The 25,248-nt window shown below is 38.8% G+C and overlaps 1 protein-coding gene across 1 annotated transcript; it reads right to left on the bottom strand.

Moving 5' to 3' along the window:
* Window positions 1-1,013: 1,013 nt before the first annotated feature.
* LOC129353173 (SH3 domain-binding protein 4-like) lies at window positions 1,014-23,453 on the bottom strand. Its single transcript, XM_055022401.1, is given in 5 exon segments — window positions 1,014-3,033; window positions 3,971-4,159; window positions 17,580-18,025; window positions 18,028-19,938; window positions 23,336-23,453. Coding segments are annotated over 5 exon segments (2,889 nt in total). The 3' UTR covers window positions 1,014-2,808.
* Window positions 23,454-25,248: the final 1,795 nt, after the last annotated feature.

Raw genomic sequence — 25,248 nt, 5'->3', positions numbered from 1 at the left:
TTATATTATGTTTACTAAAGTTTGAGGTGTGTACACATGAACATATATCATAATTAAATTGACCCAAAATGGCTGCCTCCCTGTACATTTTACAGCATACGACTAGGAGACTTTATTTTTTCTTGATTCCCATGGATCTACATTCGTACCAAGTTTCCGATCTTGATGACACACAGTTTGTCTTCTGTCAGAATAGGAACGTAGTGTAGAGGATCTTGGCCATGCCCACTGGCAATTGCATTAACTCATTTAATTACATGCAACATGAGGACAAGTTTTTGAATATGTTTCAGCCTCTAAATTTACAATTTTCAGTGGAAAATGATAATAATAATATAAAGACAAACAAGTTATTTGCAGCTTTGGCCTAAAAATACGTCAGGCCTTCAGTATTCTGGGGCTGTCACCATTTTTTAAAATGATTTTTTATGTCCTCTATTTAACCAGGTAAACCTCGTTGAGATCTGGATCTCATTTTCAACAGGGACCTGACTTTCATCTGGACCTCCAGCCTTGTTCTTGCTCTCTAACTGCCTCTTCACCTGACTTTGAGGTACAGAAAAGTGGGAGGAGGAATCAAAGGGGACAACACCATGTCCTGATTTGGTTGAAGTCAAACTTGTGGAAACAGCCGTCCATGACTGAGGTGGAAGGCAGGACATCTGTAGTTTGACAGGAAATCTGTGGATCACAGAAAGGTGGGATGTCTGTATGGTAGAGGGCAGGACATGATGATGATGATGATGATGATGATGAGTTTGTTCCTGAACTCAATGTGTTGAAGAATGTCTTCAGCTCATTTGCTCCATCTATGTCCTCCTTTTTGCGGTAATCTTGTTCATCTCTGACCACACATTTCTGCAATTTAATCTCCAACTTTGTTTGTTTGCAAAGTAAAGTACATCATATATTTTGTATAACTGTAGGAACAAGTGGTAATGACAGATAGACCAATCCCAATATGCATAAAATATAGTATAATTCATTTTCCCTTTAGTATGCTTCCGAAAAATGTTGTATTTTTGAAATTTTTATTGTATTACATTTGTAATTGAACCAAATACAAACTTCAAGAACAAAATATAAGAAATAAAGAACCAGCAGTTGGTAACAAAGGCAACATTACCCAAAAGGTAAAATACATGAAAGCATTCTGATTATGGCTAAGAAATGTTTTTTTTATCTAACATTAATTTTTTTACTTTCCAACACATGGCAACATTTTTTGGCAGCAGGTTTTTATATCACCTTCCAAGTTTTTGAAAGTCTAATGTTCACCAAAAACAATGTCTGCTTGTAAAGGAGAGGAGAAAATGCAAACAGCTAGTTTACAAAATAATTGATATAGTGGATAGCAGGATGTAGCATTGAATGTTTGCATCTATTTGTCAGGGAAGCAGATGCAAAGATTTAAAGAAAGTAACTCAATGGATAAAGATTGTTGCGAGAGAATGTACAAGAATGTTTTACAATAATTAATGACAATACTAAACACACTGTGCAGAACAGTCATCAAACTGCATCTTTGGATAAACTCTTCTTCAGCATCACTGCTGTAGGCTGAGATTTGTCATGTTCTTGTTCTTTTAAAACTGGTACACAGTGAAATTTGGTTTTAGTCACATCAAAGTCTCATTAAAGCTAAAAATGTATCTGTCCTTGTTTAAAATGATAGTTCATTTTGATTAAGGCCACTGACGCAGTCACTCAGGAAACTACACTACAGCAAAGTGAGTGCCCATGGCCAGCCAACCAAAAATACCCTGAGAGCATCAAGGTTACAACAGAACAAAATCTAAAGCACTGCAGACCTGTCTTACCTCAGAGTTCCTGTGACCTTCAAGGTTTCGAAAGAAAGATGCCACAAACCTGTGCCATACATTTGCTAAAAAAAAAAAAGAAAAAAAGATCCTGATAATCCCAAAGTCTGTTAGAGCCCAGCCAGTAAACACTAAAACAGTGGTGAAACCTTTTGTAAGTTGTTCATCCTGTATCATTTGGTCAAAATCCATCAAAGAACTGCAGAAAGATTAATGTCACCCTTCCTTCGTATCCTGTTCAAACTCTGGACTGACTTCTTATTGACCCATAAAATAGTTCTTGCTCGAGCAACATCCTATAAAACTGTTGGATTACATTCAACAAAAAAGGACATTTTTTAAGGTTTTGAATTCTCAAAATGGAGTTTCCTCAACCACCATACCTCCTCCTTCAAACAAAGAGACGTCATTAACTTACAAAGTTAATCTTAATCAAACAAAGACGGAAAACTGGAAAAAGTGTTAAAAGTTATTTCAGCACACTCACAGTTACAAAAACAAACCATCTCAAAAACCTTGAGCAAAGTCCTTAAACAGGGTCAAACCTTGTTGCAAATGATGAATGAATAATTCTTTTATTAAACTTGATTTAATATCTTCCATACCAACAAGCCAGAGTGGTGCTGAATGTCTGAAGTCAGAAGGACCATGACCGGAAAAGATCATTATGGTTTCATGTACATATGAAATACAGAGTGAGACTGTAACATAGAGACTGTATAGAGACTGTAAAACGTCTTAGTTTGAAAAAGTGATCCTTCAATTTGAAACACAGTACTTAATCAAAGGTTTTAAAGTTTTGCTCTACAAAAAGTTTGTGCTAAAAACTAGAGTTGAAAAATACTTACATGTGCAACATGTCATTGTCTGTAGTTCCTAGGGTGTGTGTGTCCTAGGGAGACCTTAGGAGAAGTCTGTTTGGGTTCCACCAGGCAATGAACAGAAAATACAGGCATTCAAGAAGAGTCAGTTGATGTGCAGCTCAAACTCAGAAGGCATTGTCATCCTGAGAAGCAGAGCTGAAGGCGGAGCTCCGCAGGAGGTCCAGGCAGTTGACCAGGATTAGCGTGCCGGTGGGGTGCTTCCAGCGTTTGGTGATGGGGCTCTTCATCTTGTCCAGGCCCATGTGGAGCTCCTGGATCACGTCCCTGTAACTGTCGCCGATCTGAGCAGCCCACGTGACCAGGAAGTCATACGCTGGCTTCCACATGGCCTGTGGACATGAAATGCAAATATTGCATGATGTATTAAGCATGACTCCTGCTGGCAATGACTAAGAAGGTTTTCATACCCATTGAACATTTCCACATTTTGTTCCCATGAAATCAATCAAGTTTGTAGAAGCATTACTGAAATTACAGTTTCAAATCTTTTGGGTTTTGTCTCTCCAGACTTTACACAAACAGTCAAATTCTTGCACATTCTTTGGATGGAGAATATTTGGAAGATAATCTAGATTGAATTAGGTTCTCCCTTTAGTATCATCCTCTATATAACTTCATAATGGCAGCATCATGTTGTGCTCCCATAACATGATGCTGCCATTACCATGTTTCACCATGAGCATGAGGAAAAAAATTCAGTTTGGGTGATATTTGACCTTTTTCCACAGGTTTGCTCTCTTCACTAAGTGGCTCAAGAAAAACTGAAGAGCAGACTACTTTATGTTTTTCCTTTAACTAGACTTGCATAATATTAAAAACACATTAAATCTGTGATATTATTGTAGAATTATGCAATGATAATATTAATTGCAGTTATGCTACATTATGTTCACTCTTCCTTTCTTTCTATGTCATCATAAAAGATGACTTTTTTCTACATATATTGTTCCTTTTAACTTTTACTGTACATTAAGCACAAGTGCTTGAGTTAAGCAAACTATTATCAACAAAATCTTGGGGAATCAATCTGACTTTAACTTATTGATTAGCAAAACCTAGTAGAGTCCTAAATAGATGACACTTAAAATATAATATCTCATCAACTACCACATCAAGTGTGTTTTTTTAAACTGTTGTGTGTTGGTCACAAACCTTCAATAGAATACATCAAAATTTGTGCTGATTAATCCCTTTTGTTTTTTAATTGAACTGAATATGAAAACATTCAATGGATACTTTAGCAACAACAAGTTCCAACAGGCCTACTTCACTGTCCACCACGCCATGCTTGTCACGGTGCGGTGCCTCATAGGCGTCCATCTGCTGCCGGGAAACCTTTGCCAGCTTCTCAGCTAGGTCCCTCCATCGTCCGGCCACCTCCACGGCGGTGGTCAGAAGGACAAAGTCCATGACAAGCCTGGCCACGAGACCCTGACAATCCATCTTCAACAAAGCCTGCAAAGAAACACAATTTCAGACCAAAAAAATCTGAATAAAGTAGCTTTAATGGAGGTAAATTTAGTCATTTCTCATTGCTCATATCTTCTTCTTGAAACATTTCACCTTTATCAAAATCTAAAAACTCTATAAGTTTTCATTTCAAATGAGCTTTTTCAGCTTCTCACAAATCCACACTTATCAAAAGTGCCCCCCTTTCCTAAAAATACTTCCTCTGATCTCAACACAGACGGGTCTCAATGACAAAGACGCAGTCACACAATCATCATGCTTCAACTCAACAGAGCAAAGCTGACTTTAATGTTCTCATTTGGACCTTGAATGAATGTGTGGAATGACAGGATTTTAAGAGAGCATGAGGGAAGTGGGTAGGAAGGGTTAGGGTAAGTGAAGCATGTGAACTTCATGCTCCAAAAGTCTCCCTCGTTCTTGAGATGAGACAAGACCAGAGAATGACACAGTGTCCGATCTAAGAGACAGCAGAATGAAGAGCAGTTCAGACACAAGTATATCTATCAATTTCACTAGTAGGACACTGTGCAGATTGTTGGTTTGCCACTGGATCGATAAACATTGAGGGAGAAGAAGAACTTTAGTTTTGGCAGAATTTTCCTATTCAGTTTCCCAGTAACAAAGTAAAGTGAACACTTCCTGTTCCTACATGAAGTTTTTTTGTTGAAAACTTTGTAGTGTTAGTGAAATGTATCTGCCAAACACAGATAGTTTGACAAATTCAATCAAATAATAGCTTTGCAAATCTGGAAACTGAGACGGTGCTTATTCCTGTTTGCAAAGCAGTTCAAGCTCAGTCAGAATGCATAAATCATGTGTGAACATCAATTTTCATGTCTGCAGCTTTTCTTCCAGGATTTTCCTCTATTTTTAGCTAAATTCCCAACAACTATGACCACCTTCTATATTCTCTTGTACATATTGATTTTCTTTCATCAAGAAAATCAATATGTTAATCAAAAAATCTGTTTTTCACTCAACATTGTTTATGGCGCTGGGACCTCCAATATTCAACACATTTGACTCTAAACAACTAACAGGTTTTTTTTCTTCTTTTTGTGTACACAAAAATCCTCTGGGAAAGGTCAGCTCTAATTTATTGGCCAATACTTGTATCACTTCTTTTGTAAACAGGGGCATCATGGCAGTTATCTGAAAAGAATTATAAATCCACCACTAAGTGTCCACACAGTCAATGCAAATAATTGCTGGATGAATCAATTTTGAGAGCTGTCCCTGATGGATTTAGTCCTTGTATTTTATTTAATCCAGCAATAAAGCTAACAGATGAGAGGCACCAGCACCTCTCCTGACCCACGAGAAACAAGGGTGTAAAGAAAATGGATGGATGGATAATAAAGAATTATAGCAACTTTATTATCTTCTAATAGAGTTGCTAAGCTTTAGCTAACTGTTAAACTGATCATAGTTCGACATCGTTGTTGAAGCCATTACTGTGAATGACCTTATTAGTATTTTGTGTTTCCTCATTTAAAAACGAGTATTTGTTAACATAAGAATTTATGCTTTTATTTTGAAAGGGTTTGAAACGGAAGAGTGGTGAAGTGTGACGCCAACGTTAGACAATTAACTGACAATTAACTGACAATTAACAGCTGGTCATCGCGCAGAAAGAGAGAGCGCTCAGGTTGGAGTAAAGCTAATAAAGGAGTAGTTCAAATTAGGGTGTAGACAGTCAGTTGGTTGGCGCTTGGTTGATGGGGAACAAGGTGAGAGTTTTTAATATGTAAATATATATTTAGTTTCACTGTAAAATGTGTAATTTGCTTTGGGTGTGACGGTTGTGTTATTATACGGCACTAATATTCGTTAATTAACCGTTAATAGTTAATATGTTGCACTTTATGACAGGTTTAATTACAGAATGTAAGAAAAATGATTTATATGTTAAAGTAAAATGTGAAAACAACACTGTTTGAGTTATTAATGTATTTTATTTGTATGTTCTGTAGCTCTTACGGTGTGTTCACATAAAAAGGCATTAAATAGACGTTGTGAACCATCAGTTTGAGAGACCATCCATTCAACCGGGACGCTACAATTACAGCAGATTTGAGCTTTGCATAGAGTGATGCTGAGCAACCAATAGGCAGAAGTTGAAGCCTTAAGATAACTCCACTCCTCATTTGCATAATGAGGCAGAAATGCATCTGGCAACGTAAAAAGAGAACAGAAGGACATGTAAAACAAAAATCCATGTATAAGGAAAAGGCAATACAAAATACATACATTTCTTGAAAAACATACTGTATGTACATTTCTTAATGAAAACACGAGTAAGGAAAAGGTCAAACAAAATGCTTTTAGGGTTAGGGTCTGCTTTTTTTTTTAGTCAGGTTAGTTTCGGTCATCCATTAACAACTGCCTGAAAGTGAAAAAATAACTGCAAAAATCCTACTAGTTGTACAGCATCCTCAACCAAAGAATTCTGGAATAGAGTCTAGAAAAAAAAGAAATCAGAACTAATGTAATAGAACATGCAGTTACCATGAGTACCATGTTGGAGTAGAATTCTACAAATATGACAATATTTCCCCCCCTTTTTTGAAACAATGCAGCATCTACAAATGTGCTACAAAGATCATTCTGGATTTCCTGGAGTCTGACACCAACTGAAACAACATGTGGAGCTGCTGTCTAATAGACACTATATAGTCTCAGTACAGCACAAAATTGATGAGTGCAACACTAGGGTCCATCTCCAAGTTTAAAAAAGATCTGGTGTCAACTTTAATGGTTTCTTATAAAGTATTAAGCACTGAATAATTCTGAACGGGAATCACTTGATGTTGCAAACAGAATAAAAGAAAACAACTCTAGAGACTCAAGATTCACTGTTGTGGAAGAATTCAAACTCTGTGCTGTGTTTTTCCAAAATGTCAACTGGTCTCAGTATTAGGTGACTAAAAGAGCATGTGTGAAATTCTAGTTAAATACCAGCTTCCACCAGCTCGCCATTAGTGCAGCTCCCAAACATAGAAATCGTCACTTGTCACAACTTGAGAATTCCTCCAGACATGTTTTGAGAAATTATGCTGGACTGGAAATGAACTAAGTGGGCGTTTCGATCATAGGTGGCCACATACACAAATACACACACACACAAACAGAATCTGTACATCTCCCAACCCTCACTCTGACCTGCAGAGACCCTTTTTGATAACTTATTTTGTCTGTCATCTGGCTTCCATTTTTCTCCTCTGCAAATAAACTGACACTCAATCTCACTCCAAACTCCTCTTGATAGTTTCTATTCATCTTCATTTTCACTTGAGTTGTCTCTTGCCATCCCCTCCCACTTACAGTCTCCATCTAAACCACAATGTGGCTTTTGAAATTGTGTTTCTTACCCACTTCTGCATTTAAACATTTTTCTGATTTCTTTTGTTTTGTGAAAAGCAACCTTGGAACCAAAACCTTGAAAAAATTAAAGATCGAGACGCCATGAAAACGCTTATTAGGTATTGTAAACCAGCCCTGCACCGGCTCCTGAAATCAGCCTGCATCTCCTGAGAGCTGCAGGCTTTTACAATCATTTTGTCAATTATTCTAAAAGCAGCAAATGCTCCCACCCAGCTTCAGAAAGAGGAGACACAGCAAATGAAGCAAGCCAAAGGACAAAAAAATTATAGACAAAATGAGTGGAAGACACCCTCTACTGTTCTTTTGTGGCATAAAGAATTTCTTCCTCTCCTCCCATTCTTTGTACTTGGTCTAAACCAGTGCTTCTCAATTATTTTCCGTTACGCCCCCCCCCTAGCAAGAAGAAAACTATTCGCGCCCCCACTCCCCACCGTGACTATCCATTTCTGCATAACATTTTTTCCTTATTAACATTTTTTTCGCTGAAAAAACTCTAGCGGCTTATCGGCGTGATTGGGATGTAACGTATTTAAGTGACGCGCTAATTTATTTGGCTTCATGCTGTCCGCTGCGAGCATTTTTAGACACAGCAAACACACCGGTCTTTCCTCTTCTCCAACTGTAGTCACAGTGAAGCCAAGCGCTAAATACGCTTCGTATTTCCTCTTCTTAGCTTTCGGTTGACTTTCTGTTGTCTCATTATCTTTGTCTCTCTCCGCTTTTCTTTTCATCCCTGTGAAAAACTTTTTCATGTTGGGGGTTGTTGAATAACGGAGGCCATAGACAGAACGCAGTCGGAGCTTTTTGTTGACTTAACACTGCTAACCAAGGCAAACCTGTTGTCTTGTAAGTCGTAAAATGTTGCACTGTCGCAAACGTGACAGAAGTAACAATGAGAGCGCCACTGCCGCCTACTGTGCGCAATTACACTTTATACTAGTACGGCCAAAAAAAAGCCTGTTCCCCAGGATCACACGCCCCCCCAGGTATCGCACCGCGCCCCCCAAAGGGGGCCCGCCCCACTATTTGAGAAGCACTGGACTAAAAGTTGGCTGTCTTAGTGGTCTAGTGCCGCATCAGCCTAACTCCTGCTTTTTAATGATGTAAAACGAGTTGCTACCTTAGCTCTGATTATCTGAACTCAGCCAGAAGGACAAGGTTTCATTTGCAGTTACTTCAATCTTATCTAGAGATATTTTTAAATTGTAATTTTAGACAGAACTTTAAACTAAAGAATCAAACATGAAAGTCTAACTTTAGATGTACTCTAAAATATAAAAGCAGAGTTAGTTCTTAGAGTTTATACTGACAGTGTGTGTTAAGATGTTTCATGCAATTAGTATTATTTATTAAGATTTGATGTTTTAATGTGTGGACTTTGATTTTTATAGATTTATTGAATGATGGCCAGTGTAAATACTTATCAAAATGAATGGCCATTCGGATTTGATCTTTTTTCTTTTGATGTTTGTTGCACAAATTCAAATATATGCTACATATTAACCAACAATTCAATAAGTGAACTTGTGTGTTTCTTCTTAAATACCTCTTATAGAGACTTACTTACATCTTCTGACAACGAGCCCAACTTATATGAAACTGACTAAGTTTGCTATTGGTTCACTTTCCCTAAAGAAAAACTACAATACACTTCTAGTTGCTGATAAGGACTCCATTGCTAAAGCTAACAAATGATAAATGCAAAGCATTCATATTAAGTAAAATATAATCATACTCAAAGCAATCAAAAATGGTTATATTTTCTCTAACAGGTAATTTCTCCTTTTCAGGGAGCCTAAACTGTATGAACGGAATGATTGAAATATACTATGAAAATAGAAGAAAAAAGATTTGAAACTTAAATATAGTTTTGAAATAAAAAAAATTAACTGATCAAAATTTCAAATTGAAAAAAAATTGAAACTAAAAAAGTTTTTAACTACTGAAACCAAAACTATTTTTCAGACTCAATTTAGTTTTTTTTTTAGTTTCAGATTTTCAGTTTCAGTTTCAAACTTTTGACCCAGTTTTAGATCAGGGGCAGGACCTCCTCAGATGACAGTGTGGAATCATGACTGACAACTTAAAATAGTGACCTGGTCACTGTTGCATTTAGGGACTATGGGATTTGGAAATGTCTTTAAAGCATCACTTATCTTCTGTGTATATAATTAGCTTTTAAAAATAACATGATTCCTCTGAATCATGTTGGAGGTCTAGCTGCTTATATCAACACATCCACAAATATCAGTGAAAAAAATAGAATATTGACAATAGTAACATTTCAAATATTAAATATTAACATTTCCCAGATGAGGTGAAACATAGGGTTAGGGGAACAATCTAATCCTGAGTAGAATTGAAAATAATTCAAATTCTAGCTGTATTTTAAGTACAACGTGAGTGATAATGTAATTTTAGATCATTTAAATTTTTTAGCTTAGAACAACTTAAAAGTTAGACTTTATGTAGAATTTAGTCAGAGTTTTGAATTATTTATTAGACAAAAACAAATGATTTGAGTAAGAGGGACTTAAATTTATGATGTAGAACATACTTTATGAATTAAATAAAAAGTAAATTGAGTTGGATAAACGTAATGAATTGATTTGGATTATCACAATATATTGATTATGATGAACATAATAAATTGAGTTGGTCAGACGTAGAATACGAAACTGACATTGAACTCAATTGTTACAAGTACAGTCAAAGTAAACAGTTTCTTTAAGTTCATTTAATTCAATTAATTTTAAGTTAGTTAGATTTGTAACGTTTAAGTTAATTGAGCACAAAAAAGCAAGTTGTGATCATTAACCAAATTGAATTAATGTAAATAAGTCCATTAAATAAACTACATCTAAAAACACTTTTTCGAGTGTGATGTCAAAATATGTAGATGTAATATGTAGATGCTCAGAGATTATTTTTATTAAGATAGCTGAAGCTTCAATTCCCACAATATGGGGAAGAAGAAATAAAAAACATCTATTCCTTGGTGGAATGAGGTAGTGATGGGTCCGGCAACACCGATGCATCGGTGCATGTGTCAAGCTCATAGACAAAACCCCGTGTCAGTGCACGTATTGATTTCAGCAAGTCACGTGACGATACAGAAACTGTTTTGAGATGCCGTCCTAACTGTGTTTATAAGGAAGCGAATCTGTCAACAAAATGCATTTCCCCGTCAGATAAAACGTCCTGCAGGGTGTGGTGTGCTGCGTGGTGGTGATCACGCAACACACCGAATCTAAAATCTGGCATAATCAACATTGTCTTGACCCTTTTATCACAGGCTGTGGGGATTTCCCAGAAAGCAGCCTGTTGAATGTGACAGGTAGCCAATCAGAGAGCGCAGTGACGTAAGAACAGAGGGAATCCCAAACAGTTGACATGGCAACTGAGAGTCCGGTGGACATCGAAGGTGATATTTGGAAATGTTTATGAATATAAAGGTAAATATGTTTGCCATATGTGGGTTATGTTTATTCAGTTAAAAATGCTAACTACGAACAAACATGACTCACCTCCTAATCATAGTGCAGCAAATAGAGCGGCTGCTCCCGCTGTCTTTTATCAAACGCCTTTTCATTTTGTAATGTCTTTTATTGCTTAAAATTAATCCACAAACAATCACTACTGCTTCTACATCGTCATCTGTGTTTGATTATTATAAATTCATGTATGATATGTTGATAGTTTCACTGGATTTTCTTTTGGAATCGGTTCTTGTGGCGTGTTGCTCCTGCCGTGTGGCTGGACACACGAACCGACCGAACCTGTTGGTCTTTATCGGCTCTGTGGTCACAGAGGTTTGGAAAATCAGCCGACAATCCATAAATCGTGCCGAGTGAACCAGACCTAAATCTCACAAGCTCTACTCCTCTCATCTCGTCTCACTGTCCCAGCGCTCTCTGACTTAATTATTTCTTGTGCGGCCCGGTGGTTGGGGGACCACTGGACTAGGTCATCAAATCAGTCTGTCAAGCACGTTGCCTGTAGGGATTCCTAATGTCCAGCAGGTGTCAGTATTCAGTGACACAGTATCGACACAGTATCAATACAGTGTTGCTATGGGTCGAAATGCTTCATGACGCCTCATTTACCCATCAGTAGAATGAGGAATATAGTAATGCTATAAGGAAAAGAAATAGTTTTCAGGTTGAAAAGGAGGAATGATACTTTTGAGGTATTAATTCAGTGTAAAAGTCCACTGACTGTAAGGATTTGAGTTTTGAGGTAACCTTTATAAATGCGTTTTTGGATTTTTTTTGTTTGGGAGGAAAATAGAAGTAAGAGCAGGAACTGCTTACTCTAGTGTAGCATTTCTCAACGAGGGTGGTACTCTTGTTTGGTGTCTGATTTTCAAATATTTAATGTTTTATTGCAGATTTTTGTATATATGTTTTCACAGTGCTGTGATTATGTCAAAGCAGCAACTTATATTAAAACATGTTTTATTGTCCATCTGGCTGCTGCTCTTAAAAACATGTAATTATTAAAATCAACCTCACTGTATATCCCACAGAAAAATGAATACATTTAAATCATTTTAAAAAATCCTCCCATGGGTAATGCCAGATAGAGAATGTGCATTTTATAGAGTTAACATCGATTAACAAGATGGAAGTGATCCGGTATGAAACGTCAGTACTAGAGCACTTTTGAATTTCAAACATCAGAATAGCGGGATTGTTATCGTTGTTTTGAAAGGTTTACGTCAGTCTGCTTTTCTCCATCAATATGCTCCCCAAGCACTCCACACGACGAGCGCCTTGTGCAAAACTCTGAAATCTATTCAACTCAATTAATTATGATAATCGTAGTCAATTTATGAAGTTTTTTTAAACTGAATTTAATAAGTGTGTTTAAAATGACAAATTTAAGTCAGTCCTACTCAAATAAATGAGTAAACAATCTTTTTCCAGCAGGATTTTTTGAATGAGGCAGCCTTTGTTTGAGAGTATTTAGACAGGAAAGTTGGTAATGACAGAGAAGAAAGACATGCAGCAAAGGTCATCAGGCCAGAATCAAACTTAGGACACCCGTGTTGACTTCTTTCCCAGATCTTTGTGTGGTACAGATTGACAATTTCATCTAGCAGGACAACACTGATTCACTGTATAGCTTGAACACCTCTGGATAAGACACATTGAAAAACTGGGACTGCTTTACTTCTCAATTTACCATCTAATTCCTACATCAAAGCACTCAAGATCAGATATCTTTCAATGTCAGTTCAAGAAAGTCTGGGACTTTATACTCCATGACTAGAAAAATAAAGATAAAAACATTTAGAAACCACAAACTGGTTATGAAATGCTCATACATGCTTCTTTCTTTGCATGGTAACACTGAATAATTAGGCATTGTTCAACATCAGATCTACGTTTTTATTTACAAACCAGTGTATGAACAAAATATTCTTGCCCATAATCTGATAGTTTGAGGCACAGATCCGACCCCTCCTCCTCACCATGGACCCGGTGACTGATCATCATGGAGGCAGAAACTGAGTCATTATTAGATCGAGGGCAGCCAGACCAGTTTACTTTGCTAAATTATTATATGTAGCTAAATATTATTGTGGTGGGGCACAAATAGGCCTTCTGGCACACATATAAATAAAAACTCAAAAAGGGGCATCAAGGATAAAAGGGGCAGGCTATCAAGCAGCCCCCCCATCCTTCCCCCTCTGCACGGGCAGTTCAGTCGGGTTCTAGGAATGACTTAGACGTGAGACGTTTGGGGACTTCTGTGGTTAATCGGAGGCTCGTGAGGCGCTCGCATGCTGCCTCATCAGCACGTGTCTGTCCACTGGGATTGACACTCAACTTTAAAGAAATCCTACAATTTCATGATAGAAAAAACATTCAAAATGCCTTCAAATATTATGACTGGAAATACTTAAAATTATACTGAGAGTAATTGTTTTAAGTTGCTATGAACATAAATTAATATTCTTTTTAGAAAACAAATGCTTACTCTTTCCCATCTCTCGCTACATATACATGCTCATCTTGTCTGAAGCCTGAAAGTCACAAGCATCAAGACAGGAGTCTGAACTTCAGTGTTTTTGTTCAATAAGAAACCAATCAGTAACCTCCATCATGCAAATAACAATTTCCTTAATGTTTTTATTAGTGTAATCCCAGAAAAATATCGTGTCCATTCCAGTTGACGAGGGCTCTGAAGGAGTTGAAATCATGGAGGGTTAAAATACATGAATCTTTATTTATCAGATTAATGATATGATGTAGCATGCGGTATGAGCACAGCAGACTGCTTCCAACATCAGCGTTCAGAGAAGAGACCATGGAACCTTGAAGATTTGACTGCTTGTGTGAGGAATGGTTCAAAATCACTTGTCTTTTCCTCCGTATAGAAGGAAACTTGAATAGTCATTACCATCAGAGACTTTTGTAAAAAGTATGAAATAAATATCAGTCAGCATGTTCCGTAGTTTCTCTTGTTATTAAATTCACTTCTGACCTTTTTGGTTTCTTTCTAGGTATGGATTAGTTGTGTTGCTACACCTGGTGGAAATTTCATGTTTATAGCACCTTTAGAAATATTTTAACTGTGAAAAATTTGATGTGTTCAATACTTATTTTACCTGCCATAAATGTTTTTTTAAGTAAATTAGCATGTACACCTTTATTAAATTTTACACACGTTTTGACTGGGTTGTTTATCTAATTGATCAAATATTAAACTCTGCTTGTAAACGCAGCACTGATGTTCCATTTTCCCAACAGACATAGCGGTTGAAACACTGCAACACAAAGGCGGCTCCTCAGCGCAGCCACGCTGCTTTTCATCTGCTTCTCTTTTTCTACAAATATACCATCAGCGCCAAAACACTCACGGGAAAACTATGAGTCTATTCTCACTGTTAAGACACTCACATTCATTTGAAGGGAGAAGATGATTCCATACAACAGCATTTAAATCTGCACCTATTTATACTGTAGCACACACACTGAAGCTCACTTTAATTTTCTTATTTTATCTTTTCCAAAAAACAAAAAAGTTCTCAGAAGAAACAAGATTTTGTGATTTTAAAATGGATGGATTGCTGTATGTCAGAAAAAAGCCTTTCATAGATGGCATATTTTTTTCCACTATCTTTTATTATGTTCTCTTCCATACCACAGATTCTGTCTATAAATGGGTCTAACTAGTGTTTACAACTTTGGGTAAATTGCAGTGTGGCTGTTCTGTGTAACTTCAACTGTTGTACAAATCTGACCTCTGTCAGAGACTCTCAGGGCGATTATACACTGATTGTGAAACATTGTGAAATTGTGACAAAGGCTCTCCTCGTGGTTTTAAAGTTTTAGATGAGCAAAAGATGCCAAGTTTTACAGTAGACAGTAGTCATATGCCATAGAAACCTCTTTCCACTTTATGAATGCATTTCATTTTCTTTAAATGATCCTTCCAATGATTCAAAGAAAAGTAATAAAGAAAAAGAAAATATTCTGTTGGTTGAAAAGACAAAAAGGAACAATTTGGAAGCTGCATGCCATGACAGACAGTGAAAACTAAGAGCATTACAGAAGCATAGAAGAACAGATTCAGACACAGTGGCGTTAGATTTATGGTTGCTTTGCTGTGCCAGGACATGAACCACTGGTCATTATTTGCACCATGAATTTTGCTGTCTGCCTATGATCAGGAAGGAGGTTCCAAAGGACAAGCTCCACCCCTCAATGGTTGAGAAAAAAAACTAAATGAATGTTTTGAAGTGGCCAAGTCAAGCTCTGAACTCAGATTTGAGCTACCTTAAAACAGGCAATTCATGTTCAAAATCTGTCAGGATTTGAATTTTCTGTGTGTTTATTTTGAGTTTCTGTGTCTCCGTGATGTCCTGTCTCCCCTTGATCATTCCCAGGTGTGTCTCGTTTCTGTGATTTAACCCCACCTGTGCTCTTTGTTCCTCATCGGGTCCTTGTCTCAGCTGTCGATTCAGTCAGTCATTTGTCATCGTGTGCTGTCTATTCTGTCCATCTGTAAAACCTGTTGCTACCAGTGCTGAGCCTTTGCTTTCCGCTCTGCTTTCCGCTCTGCTGTGCTGGCAGGATTTTTGGACTGTTTGGATCTGTGTTGTACCATCAACCATCATTTTTCATCTCATCCTGTGTGTATAGCATCTGTCTCACCACCTCTCACTACATTTCATGACAAAATCTTTCTAATGTGGTTTGATTAAAACTATTCTGCAGAAAAGGATGGACCAAGATTTGTCTATAGTAGGGGTGGGCACTCCTGGTCCTGCAACTCTTGGATGTCTCCCTGGTCCAACACACCTGAATCCAACAGCTGAATCACCTCCTACAAGCAGTCAAGTTCTCCAGAGTCCTGCTAATGACCTCATTATTTCACTCAGGTTTGTTGAAGTAGAGATACACCTAAAAGTTGCAGGAGACCGGCCCTTGAGGACCAGGAGTGCCCACCCCTGGTCTACAGTGATGTCAAGAACTTTTTCCCTGATCCCAGATGCTTGATGTCAGTTGTTGCTGCTGAGCAGCTCAGAGAAGCAAGAACAATTACTGGTTTAGGGTTAGGGTGTCTAACTCCAGTCCTCGAGGGCCGGTGTCCTGCAACTTTTAGATGTGCCTGTGCTGCACCACGTGAATACAATAATTAGATAATTAAGGCTCTGGAGATGTTATCTAGACAAGGAGGAGGTAATTAAGTCATTTCATTCCAGTGTTTTGTACTTGTGGCACATGGAAAAACTACAGGAAGGAGGCCCTTGAGGACTGGAGTTTGACACCTGTGGTCTAGGGGTTTACTACTTTTCCACATAGAGATGGTTTTTAAAAATGAATAAATTATTAGACTGTAATTATAAAATTGAGATTTGTGTTTGCTCAGGCTATATTTGATTATCAAATTTGTTGGGTTTGACAAAAAAGGAAAAACAGGAGAAAACTGCAAGTGGGGAATACTTTTGTGTATTTTTTGCTTTAGCCAATTGAGAAATAATTGCTTCCTGAAGCTGTGGGCTGTATTTAAGTTTTAAATTTTATGTCCGAGATGTATGTAGTGCACCAGTGCGAGGTTATGAAAGCGCTGCGGACTGAAAATGGCCTGAAGTGTAAACAACTATCCTCCACTGCGAATAGAGAAGTGCGAACAAGACGACTGTTAATATTAACTCAATATTTGGAAGAGTCGCAAACACAGACAGCTTTGTTCACTTCCTCGCTACCATTGTTAAAAATACAGACAGACTACAATTCTAAAACAACACCAAAAATTTATGCCATCATTCACAATTTCTCCTTGTTGCTAATTGGTCTGGTCAAAAGTCGATCGGAGGCAAACTGAGTCAAGAGGAGAAAGCCCAGACTGTGACTGCGTGGAGGAGAATCCCTGAGGCTATATTGAAAAATCCACATTTCCATGTCAGCTCAGCACTTTCAAAGTATCAAAAAGACAAAAAGGATTGCCAACCTACAAGATGTATCAAAGCCTGCAGAGACCAGCTTACCATCTCTTTAATATTTAAAAGTATCAGGACATAAGGCCATTTCTTTCAGCCTAATAAGAGGCTGAAAAAACTGCCTTTCAAATCAAGCCCTCTCCCCCCAGGTTGATTTATAAGATCAACTGGATTTATCAGATCAGCATGTTATATGCAAACTGCACACTGTGAAACTCCAGCAACAGACATTGGTAGGGGGAACAAAGCACTGCTGTTTTCCACAGCTCCTCAGGCCCCTATTACACCTTGGTGCCAACACAGCAGTTATCGACTCCCAGTAGAATTAGTAGAACTGGATCACTGCCTGAAGCTTGGGGCCTGAAGCAAATGCTAAGAGATTATAAAGCTGAAGAAAGGACGTTGTTTGAGCAAAATCTCCTAAACATATGGCTGTTTAAGTGGTGAGACGATGGAATAAAGTCCATCCAATTGAGACCCAATGCTTAAAAAAGAGCAAGCAATTAGTTTTCTTTATTTTCATACTAAACAACTGCCACAGAGGAACATGCCAAAGCTGTAACTTACCGTCAGGAGTTCTTTCTGGAAGGACTTTCTCTCTTTGCTCTCTGCATTGTTGCAGTCCTCCTTTAGCCTCTCCAGGACCGACGCCACCCTCTCTGGCTCACTGTCGAGCTCCGTGCGGCAGAAATGTGTCAGGGGCAGGTTGACGTATCCAAGAGCGTCCGCGAAAACTCGCCAGTTGCCGATGTTCTCCATCAGTATAGTTCTTACTGAGGCATAGATGTATGTGAGGAACTTGCAGGGCTTCAGTATTTGCTCCAGTAACAATGAGGTTGTAAGTTCAGGCCCGCTGATATTAGTGGGCTTTATCTTGCCAACTATCAGAACATTCTTAGCGTGAACAAGCCCTATTTTGCCCTGATAATACCCAATGTACCACTCTTTTGTCCACAACTGGCCTTTCAGCTTGATCATCTCCTCGCTCAGAAGGGCTACAAAGTCTCCTTTTTGTATTCAAGCAAGTACTGGTTTTTCATTTGCCTGATTACAGTTTTGATTAATTTCCCAAACTTTAGGTTGTTTATTTTCCTGTCCTGGAAAACAGGGTATTTGGTTGCAACAGCAAGAGGAGACAAAACTATTTTCCCTAACTCCTTTTTCTTCAGGAATCGGCGCTGCACTGATGTCTTTGGACCTGCTTTAGGTGGCGGTGTTGGTGTTTGGACACAAAACTGAGCAAGGATACAATCTTGGTCATCTTTGACTTGGATTCTTAGAGTGAAATCTGAAACATCGTCAGCATCCCGAGTGGAAATCATGTAGATCAACCTGCTGACTTTCCCTAATCTAACCTGGAAGCCCCGGACCACTCTGGCCTGCTCACTGGCTTTCACCTCATAGTTAGCCATGTTGGAGTAAACCTCAACATGGAGGTCTTGAGGTTTTGACAAGACAAATTGATGTTTTCCCCAAAGCTGCAGGGCAACAGGTGGTGCAGACTGTGCCTGTTTACCCACCTCGCTCACCAACAGGGTCTTTGGAGCACATTCATGGCCAAACATGGCCACCACAGTTTTGAAGGCTGGGTGGATGTGTTTTGGACCATAAACTCCTAAGGTAATCTTTTTAACAACATGCTCCCAGACTGTTGTTTCAGGTCGTACAGACAGTGCCTGGGTGACCACACATACATACATGCATGGCTCAAGGTTATCCAGGCCCACCTGAACCATGTCCCCATAGGTGTAGGCCTGAGGAATGGGGGTATATGGCCCCTCTTTACAATCACTCCTCACGCATAAAACTTGTGTTGTCTGCCTGTTTTCCATTTTTACAACAACAGATACTTTCATCTCCAGGGTGATGGTGGTTTTGGTCTCCATGTTGCTGAGTTTGATCTCTACCACAGGGCTGACAGTGGTACAGCGATCACTGTTCAGTTCAAGTGGTGAGTCGAGCAGAGCTTTGATTGAGATTTGTTGTGTGTCCCCTGCTGCCACATGGCCCTTTGGCACAAAGATGCTAATGTTGGTGTCTGGAAGCTGCACTGCTCCTCCTGAGCTGTCCAGACGACAGACGATGTTGGTTTCTACCGGCTGTGTTTGACCCCAGCCAGGGCTCTGACCCAGTGAATCCAGGTCATGGCAGGACCTGGCCAACTTGCGATGGGTGAGCCATGCTGCGCGGAAGTCCTCCCTCGTCTGGAACTGCTCGGGTGCAGGTGCTGTGAGACCTCTGAAGAAACTGTTGGAGGCTTGAGGAATTTCTGTCTGAGCCTGAAGGACGGACAGTTCAGACAGGCTGTAGGAACGCTTGCTTCTAAAAAACGGGTTGTCTCTTTGAAATGTTTGCCCCACAACCACAGAGGGACTAAGAGTGTTCAAACTACAGACATAGCTGGAAAAACAATTGTCTCCAGTGTTTCTGGTAGAATTAGGGCCAGAAGAAGAGAGTGTATCAAACAGAAGAAGGTCAATTGATTTCTCTTTTATTGTCTGATCCAAGGAACTCTGAGAAGCCCTGTTTAGAAAAGGATTTGTAGAGGTATGGGTTGTTGCAAAAGGATTTCCATTTTGAAAAGTGGTCGGTTTTAGAATTTCTCCGGTCCACTCTCCTAACAGGTCCATTTCTTTAGCTCCCTCCTCGTTACAGTCTGATACTGTGTCTATCATCCCGCTGTCGCTGAAGGACGAGTCTCTGTAGTTGATGGGTTCCACATAGGCTGCGGGGATGTAACCCATTTCTGTATTGTTGTGAGCATACCACCACTCACCCCCAGATGAGTCAAGAACATAGAGGAGGTCGCCCTTAGAGAACTTGAGAGTGGTGAAGCTGGATGGGCAGTAGTCCTTTATGGCTACAACTTCCCTGGCAGCACCAAAAGAAGCAGTGGTATCCAGTCGTAAGGCACTAGGAGAAGGCACTAAAAAAGACAGCAAAAAGATTGGTTTTCTTTTCCCACAATGCTGTGACAATCAGTGAATAAAAAAGTTGTTTCACATACAAAGAGTTTAAAAGTATTCATGCCCCTTGGGCTTTCAGGGGTTTTTTCCACATTGCAACCACCAACTTCAATGCATTTCATAGGAGCAAGACCAATGTTCTTTGAGTGCAACATGTTTTTTTATCTTCAGCCCCAAGAATAAACTATTTGTAGACCCAACTTGTACTGCAGTTAGAGCTGCAAGTTATTTGGAGGTTGTCTAGAGCAGCTTGAACATTGAAAGTGAAATGTTTGGGCATTCTTTCTCATGCTGATCCAATTACACAGAGAGGATCTGTAAACATCTATTGCTATCAAGGATTCTCATTTGGATTTACAACCCCACTTGAAATCTAGAGTCAGTTGAGTTCATTACAAAGACATGTAATATTCAAATGGATAAACGTTGCTGTTTTTTATTTATTAATTTATTCTCTTCTGTCCAAATATTCGCTCATTTGGAATTTGATGTCTGCAATACGCCCCAAAAAAGTTGCGACAGGAACAACTAAGTCACTTAAATACAGGCCTGGTAGCAGTCATCATATTAGCAGATTCTCCAAGCTGAGTTGCAGCATTGAGCTACCAAGGTGATTAATGCTCCATCGCTGGTCACTTAGTACAGATGCAAAATATAAAAATAAAAAAAACTTATTTGAGAGAATCTTGTTTTTATAGTTTTTTAGGTGCATCATATCTTGGACTGAGTAAAACAGAACAAACTTGGATATTGTTTTATGACCTTACTCTGCTTTTACTATCTTTTCACATTTCAAACCAAGCTGTGTTTCTCAGTCTTCATGATGCTCTTTGAACTCATCTTCTCTAGCAAACCTCTGGGACTGAAAACAGAACAGCTGTATTCATACTGAGATTAGATTTTACATGGTTGCTCTAGATTTACAAATTAAGTGATTTCTGACAGCAGTTGGTTGCACTGAATTGTTCACAAAATAAAGGGGGACTGAACACATTTTCTTGCTTTTACTTTTAAGAATACTTTTAGATTTTTATTTGTACAAAACATGAGCATCTTAGTTATATGTGAGATGAAATTACAAAATGTGAACAGTTTAAAGTTGGGTTTTGGGTTGAGATTTTGTTTTCTGTTTTTCTTAGTCATCAGTTATGCCTCGTTCTTTTTTGTTACAACCTTCTTCTTTCTAATTTCATCATTTTCACTTATTTCTGTTAGATTTGCCTCATTTTTGTGTTCATATAGCCCTGGTCCTTTCTGGCTGGCTCACCTCCTGTACTAAAGCCTCTCATTTTCTTCCTGTACTTGATCCTCCCTCCCGTCTGTTCGTGTCAGCCCCTTGTGCTTTCTTTATGTTCGACTTGTGTCTTCTGGCTAGAACTGTTTTGCATTTATTTTTTGTCTTCATCCTGATTTGTGGAATTTTTGTAGTTTTCAGTATTTTTTTTTTTTTTCATTATCATGAAATTAAACTTCTGCCTCCACCTCTCTGTGGTTGTGTCCAACACTACACCAACCTGCATCATGACATTTTAGTTAGTATGAATGTCTTTACTAGGCAATGTCACCTAAACTACACTCAACAAAAATATAAACGCAACACTTTTGTTTTTTTTCATGAGATGACTCAAACATCTAAAATTCATTCCAGATAAACAATATTGCCATGTCTTTCAAATGTCCCACAAATCTGTTTTTGATAGTGAGCACTTCTGCTTTGCTGAGATAACCATCCCACATAGGTGCACACATCAAGCTGCTGATCTGATATCATGATTAGTGCACAGGTGTACCTTATACTGCCCACAATAGAAGGCCATCTGACATGTGCAGGTTTGTCACACAGCAAAATGCCACAGATTCCGCAAGCATTGAGGGAGCGTGCAATTGGCATGCTGACAGCAGGAATGTCAACCAGATCTGTTGCTTGTGCATTAAATGTTCATTTGTCCACCATAAGCCGTCTCCAAAGGCGTTTCAGAGAATATGGCAGTACATCCAACCGGCCTCACAACCACAGATCACGTGTAACCACACCAGCCCAGGACCTCCACATCCTGCAGGTTCACCTCCAAGCTCATCTGAGACCAGCCACTCAGACAGCTGCTGAAATAATTGGATTGCATAAGCAAAAAATTTCTGCACAAACTGTCAGAAACCGTCTCAGGGAAGCTCAGCTGCATGCTAGTCGTTCTCATCGGGGTCTTAACCTGACTCCAGATCGTCGCTGTAACAGACTTGCTCACATTCGATGGCATCAAGCACATTGGAGAGGTGTTCTCTTCACGGATGAATCTCGGTTTACATTGTTCAGGGCAGATGGCAGACAGCGTGTGTGACGTTGTGTGGGTGAGCGCTTTGCTGATCCCAATGTTGTGGATCAAGTGGCCCATGGTGGTGGTGGGGTGATGGTATGGGCAGGCATCTGTTATGGACGAAGAACGCAGGTGCATCTTATTGATGGCATTTTGAATGCACAGAGATACCGTGATGAGATCCTGAGGCACATTGTTGTGCCATACATCCATGAACATCACCTCATGTTTCAGCAAGACAATGTACGGCCCATGTTGCAAGGATCTGTACACAATTCTTGGAAGATGAAAATGTCCCAGTTCTTGCATGGCCAGCATATTCACCGGACATGTCACCCATTGAGCATGTTTGGGATGTGCTTGACCGGCGTATTCCGAAAGTGTGTACCAGTTTCCACTAATATCCAGCAACTTCGCACAGCCATTGAAGAGGAGTGGACCAACATTCACAGGCCACATTGAAAATCTGATAAACTCGATGCAAAGAGATTTGTTGCACTGCATGAGGCAAATGGTGGTCACACCAGCTACTGACTGGTTCTGAGTCCCCAGACCCAATAAAGCAAAAATAAAAATGCACATTTCAGAATGGCCTTTGTTGTGGGCAGTATAAGGTACACCTGTGCACTAATCATGATGTCAGATCAGCATCTTGATGTGGCACACTATATTCTCAGCAAAGCAGAAGTGCTCACATCAAACATTTAGACAGATTTGTGGACAACATTTGAAAGAAATGGTAATATTCTTTATCTGGAATGAAGTTTTAGATGTTTGAGTCCATCTCATGAAAAATGGGAGCAAAAACAAAAGTGTTGCGTTTATATTTTTGTTGAGTGTATATTTGAACAGTTGTAATATCAAAGTCCTTAGTGTTTATCATCAATGTAGAATGAATTCTTCCTTAAATTGATGTTTAGAGCATATTAACATTTAATGTTTTTAACACCATTTTTTTCCTAAAATATACAAATTGTTCCAATCTATAGTTCAATCAAAAGAAGTTGAACAAAGAAAACACAGTTTTATGATGTGGAATGCTGACCTTTGACATCTGTCAGACGAGCCTCTGACACTCCCTCACTGAGATCGACGAGTGTCCCCTCCGATTTGCAGCGAGGAAGAGAAGCGTTGTTGTTGGCTCTGATTCTATGAGCGGCCATGATGTAGTGACTTCCACGACTCTGCCAGGGCACTTTTATCTCCAGGCAATGGATGTCAGCAGCTGACCAGGGCTCTCTGAAAAACAATTCGAAATGATAGCAATTTACATTATCAGTGAGTGTTCAGTTTGAAAGTAGTACTGATGTTTGAATTATTTTGCAGAGCATTTCAACCCACTTTGAAAATTGTCAGCTCATTCTGTGTGTGTTCAGTAGGGAGCTTAAGGGCCTTCAAAGATGTGCTTCTTTTTCAGGAGTTTCATGTGTACAGAACTGGCATATAAAAGTAAACAGATTTAAAAATTTATGCCAGCTTGAATATATTAGGGATTTTAAATGTGTGCATTTCTGTCGAGTTATTTGCTCAGATAAATCTAACTTTTCTTTAATATGTAACCCTTGAAATGGTATTAGTATAAACATAATCATAACTCACACAAGGGCAATACATAGTATTTATTCTTCCATGATAATGATAGATGATATGATAAATTGCCCATTTCTACCATGGTGTACCATCCTCTGATGCCTACTTCCAGCAGGATAAGGTATCCTACCAAAAACTCAAATCTCTTTACTGACAAGAAATTCAATGCATTTCAATGGTCTCCATAGATACCAGATCTCAATTTAATAAAAAAAAAAAAAGTGTGAGGGAAACAGGAAACAGCAACTAAGGGAAGTTTGCCCAAAATCTTGTTGGAAAGGTCTCACACCTCGTTCTAACTATGTACAACATATATAACTTTTAGATATTGCTGCCCTGCGATTGACAGACACCAGCACCCCTTGTTACTCTGCAAGGCTAAGCATGCTATAAATGGATTTTGTTCTATTATTTTAGCATCAGTAGGAATAATTATGGATTCTCCGTATCAAATAAAAGCAATAGGAAATTTTTATAGTAGGCCATGCCTTGAACTTCATGATTCAAAAGATCCTGAATATGAAGAATAGTCAGGACTGTTCTGTGGAACATTACTCCAAGTTACTTTGGAAAACCCTGTCAAATATTTGAAAGTATAGGAAGCTGAAGTATTTAAGCGCAATGTTAAATAATAAGTAAGCAATCCAGGAATGGTAATTATTTTCCTTGAAGTTGATAGGCTGTACCCTCAACAGCAAAGAAAAGGATTATAGATTATAGATGTTAGTTTCTACTGTGTATTAATGCAAGTTAAAGTAAATTGCTTTTTGACCTACTAAAATAGGCAGGGTTAGGTTTGGGTTAAGCACTTTCAGAGGAGATCTCAATGTTCACGTATTTCAGCTATTGGTGGTCGTTCCTAATTCCTGTTCATTCCCGTGGATCCTGCAAGGCTCTAGCTGAACTCCAGCTCAGTCGCTGAATATTTTGATAGTCTAAGTAAAGAAAGCTTATGGTAGAGGTTGAATAAAATGTACCAAGCAGATATGGGTCAATGGAACAAAGCAGCCTGACATATCTCAAACCTGTAACTTTAATTTATAACTGTGACAGCCCACAGGTGGATATGTATCGTCAATAGGGTCCCCCACACCGGTCCTGATGCTGATGTATATGTTGATTCTTCTTGTTTGGAGCTGAATAAAACCTTCAAGGTATATCTTGTGACACAACTAAATCACTTTGTTCCACTGAAGAAAAAGAGAACTATGTGCTTATGGAGTCATATTACTGTTGAGATATTTCCACTGCTGTAAATAACACATGCCTCATGCAGAAGAAGTGATGAGAGTAAAACAATCAGGAGCTCAGTAACAACTTCCCTTTTTAAAGTGTTTCAGCTTGCAAAAGAGGAATTCATGTATTGAA

Source organism: Poeciliopsis prolifica, unplaced genomic scaffold (genome assembly GCF_027474105.1).
Source record: "Poeciliopsis prolifica strain line A6 unplaced genomic scaffold, Auburn_PproV2 SCAFFOLD085, whole genome shotgun sequence".
NCBI classification, from domain to species: Eukaryota; Metazoa; Chordata; class Actinopteri; order Cyprinodontiformes; family Poeciliidae; genus Poeciliopsis; species Poeciliopsis prolifica.
Note: the sequence above shows the minus strand (reverse complement) of the source record. Positions and strands in the feature narration are given on the sequence as shown.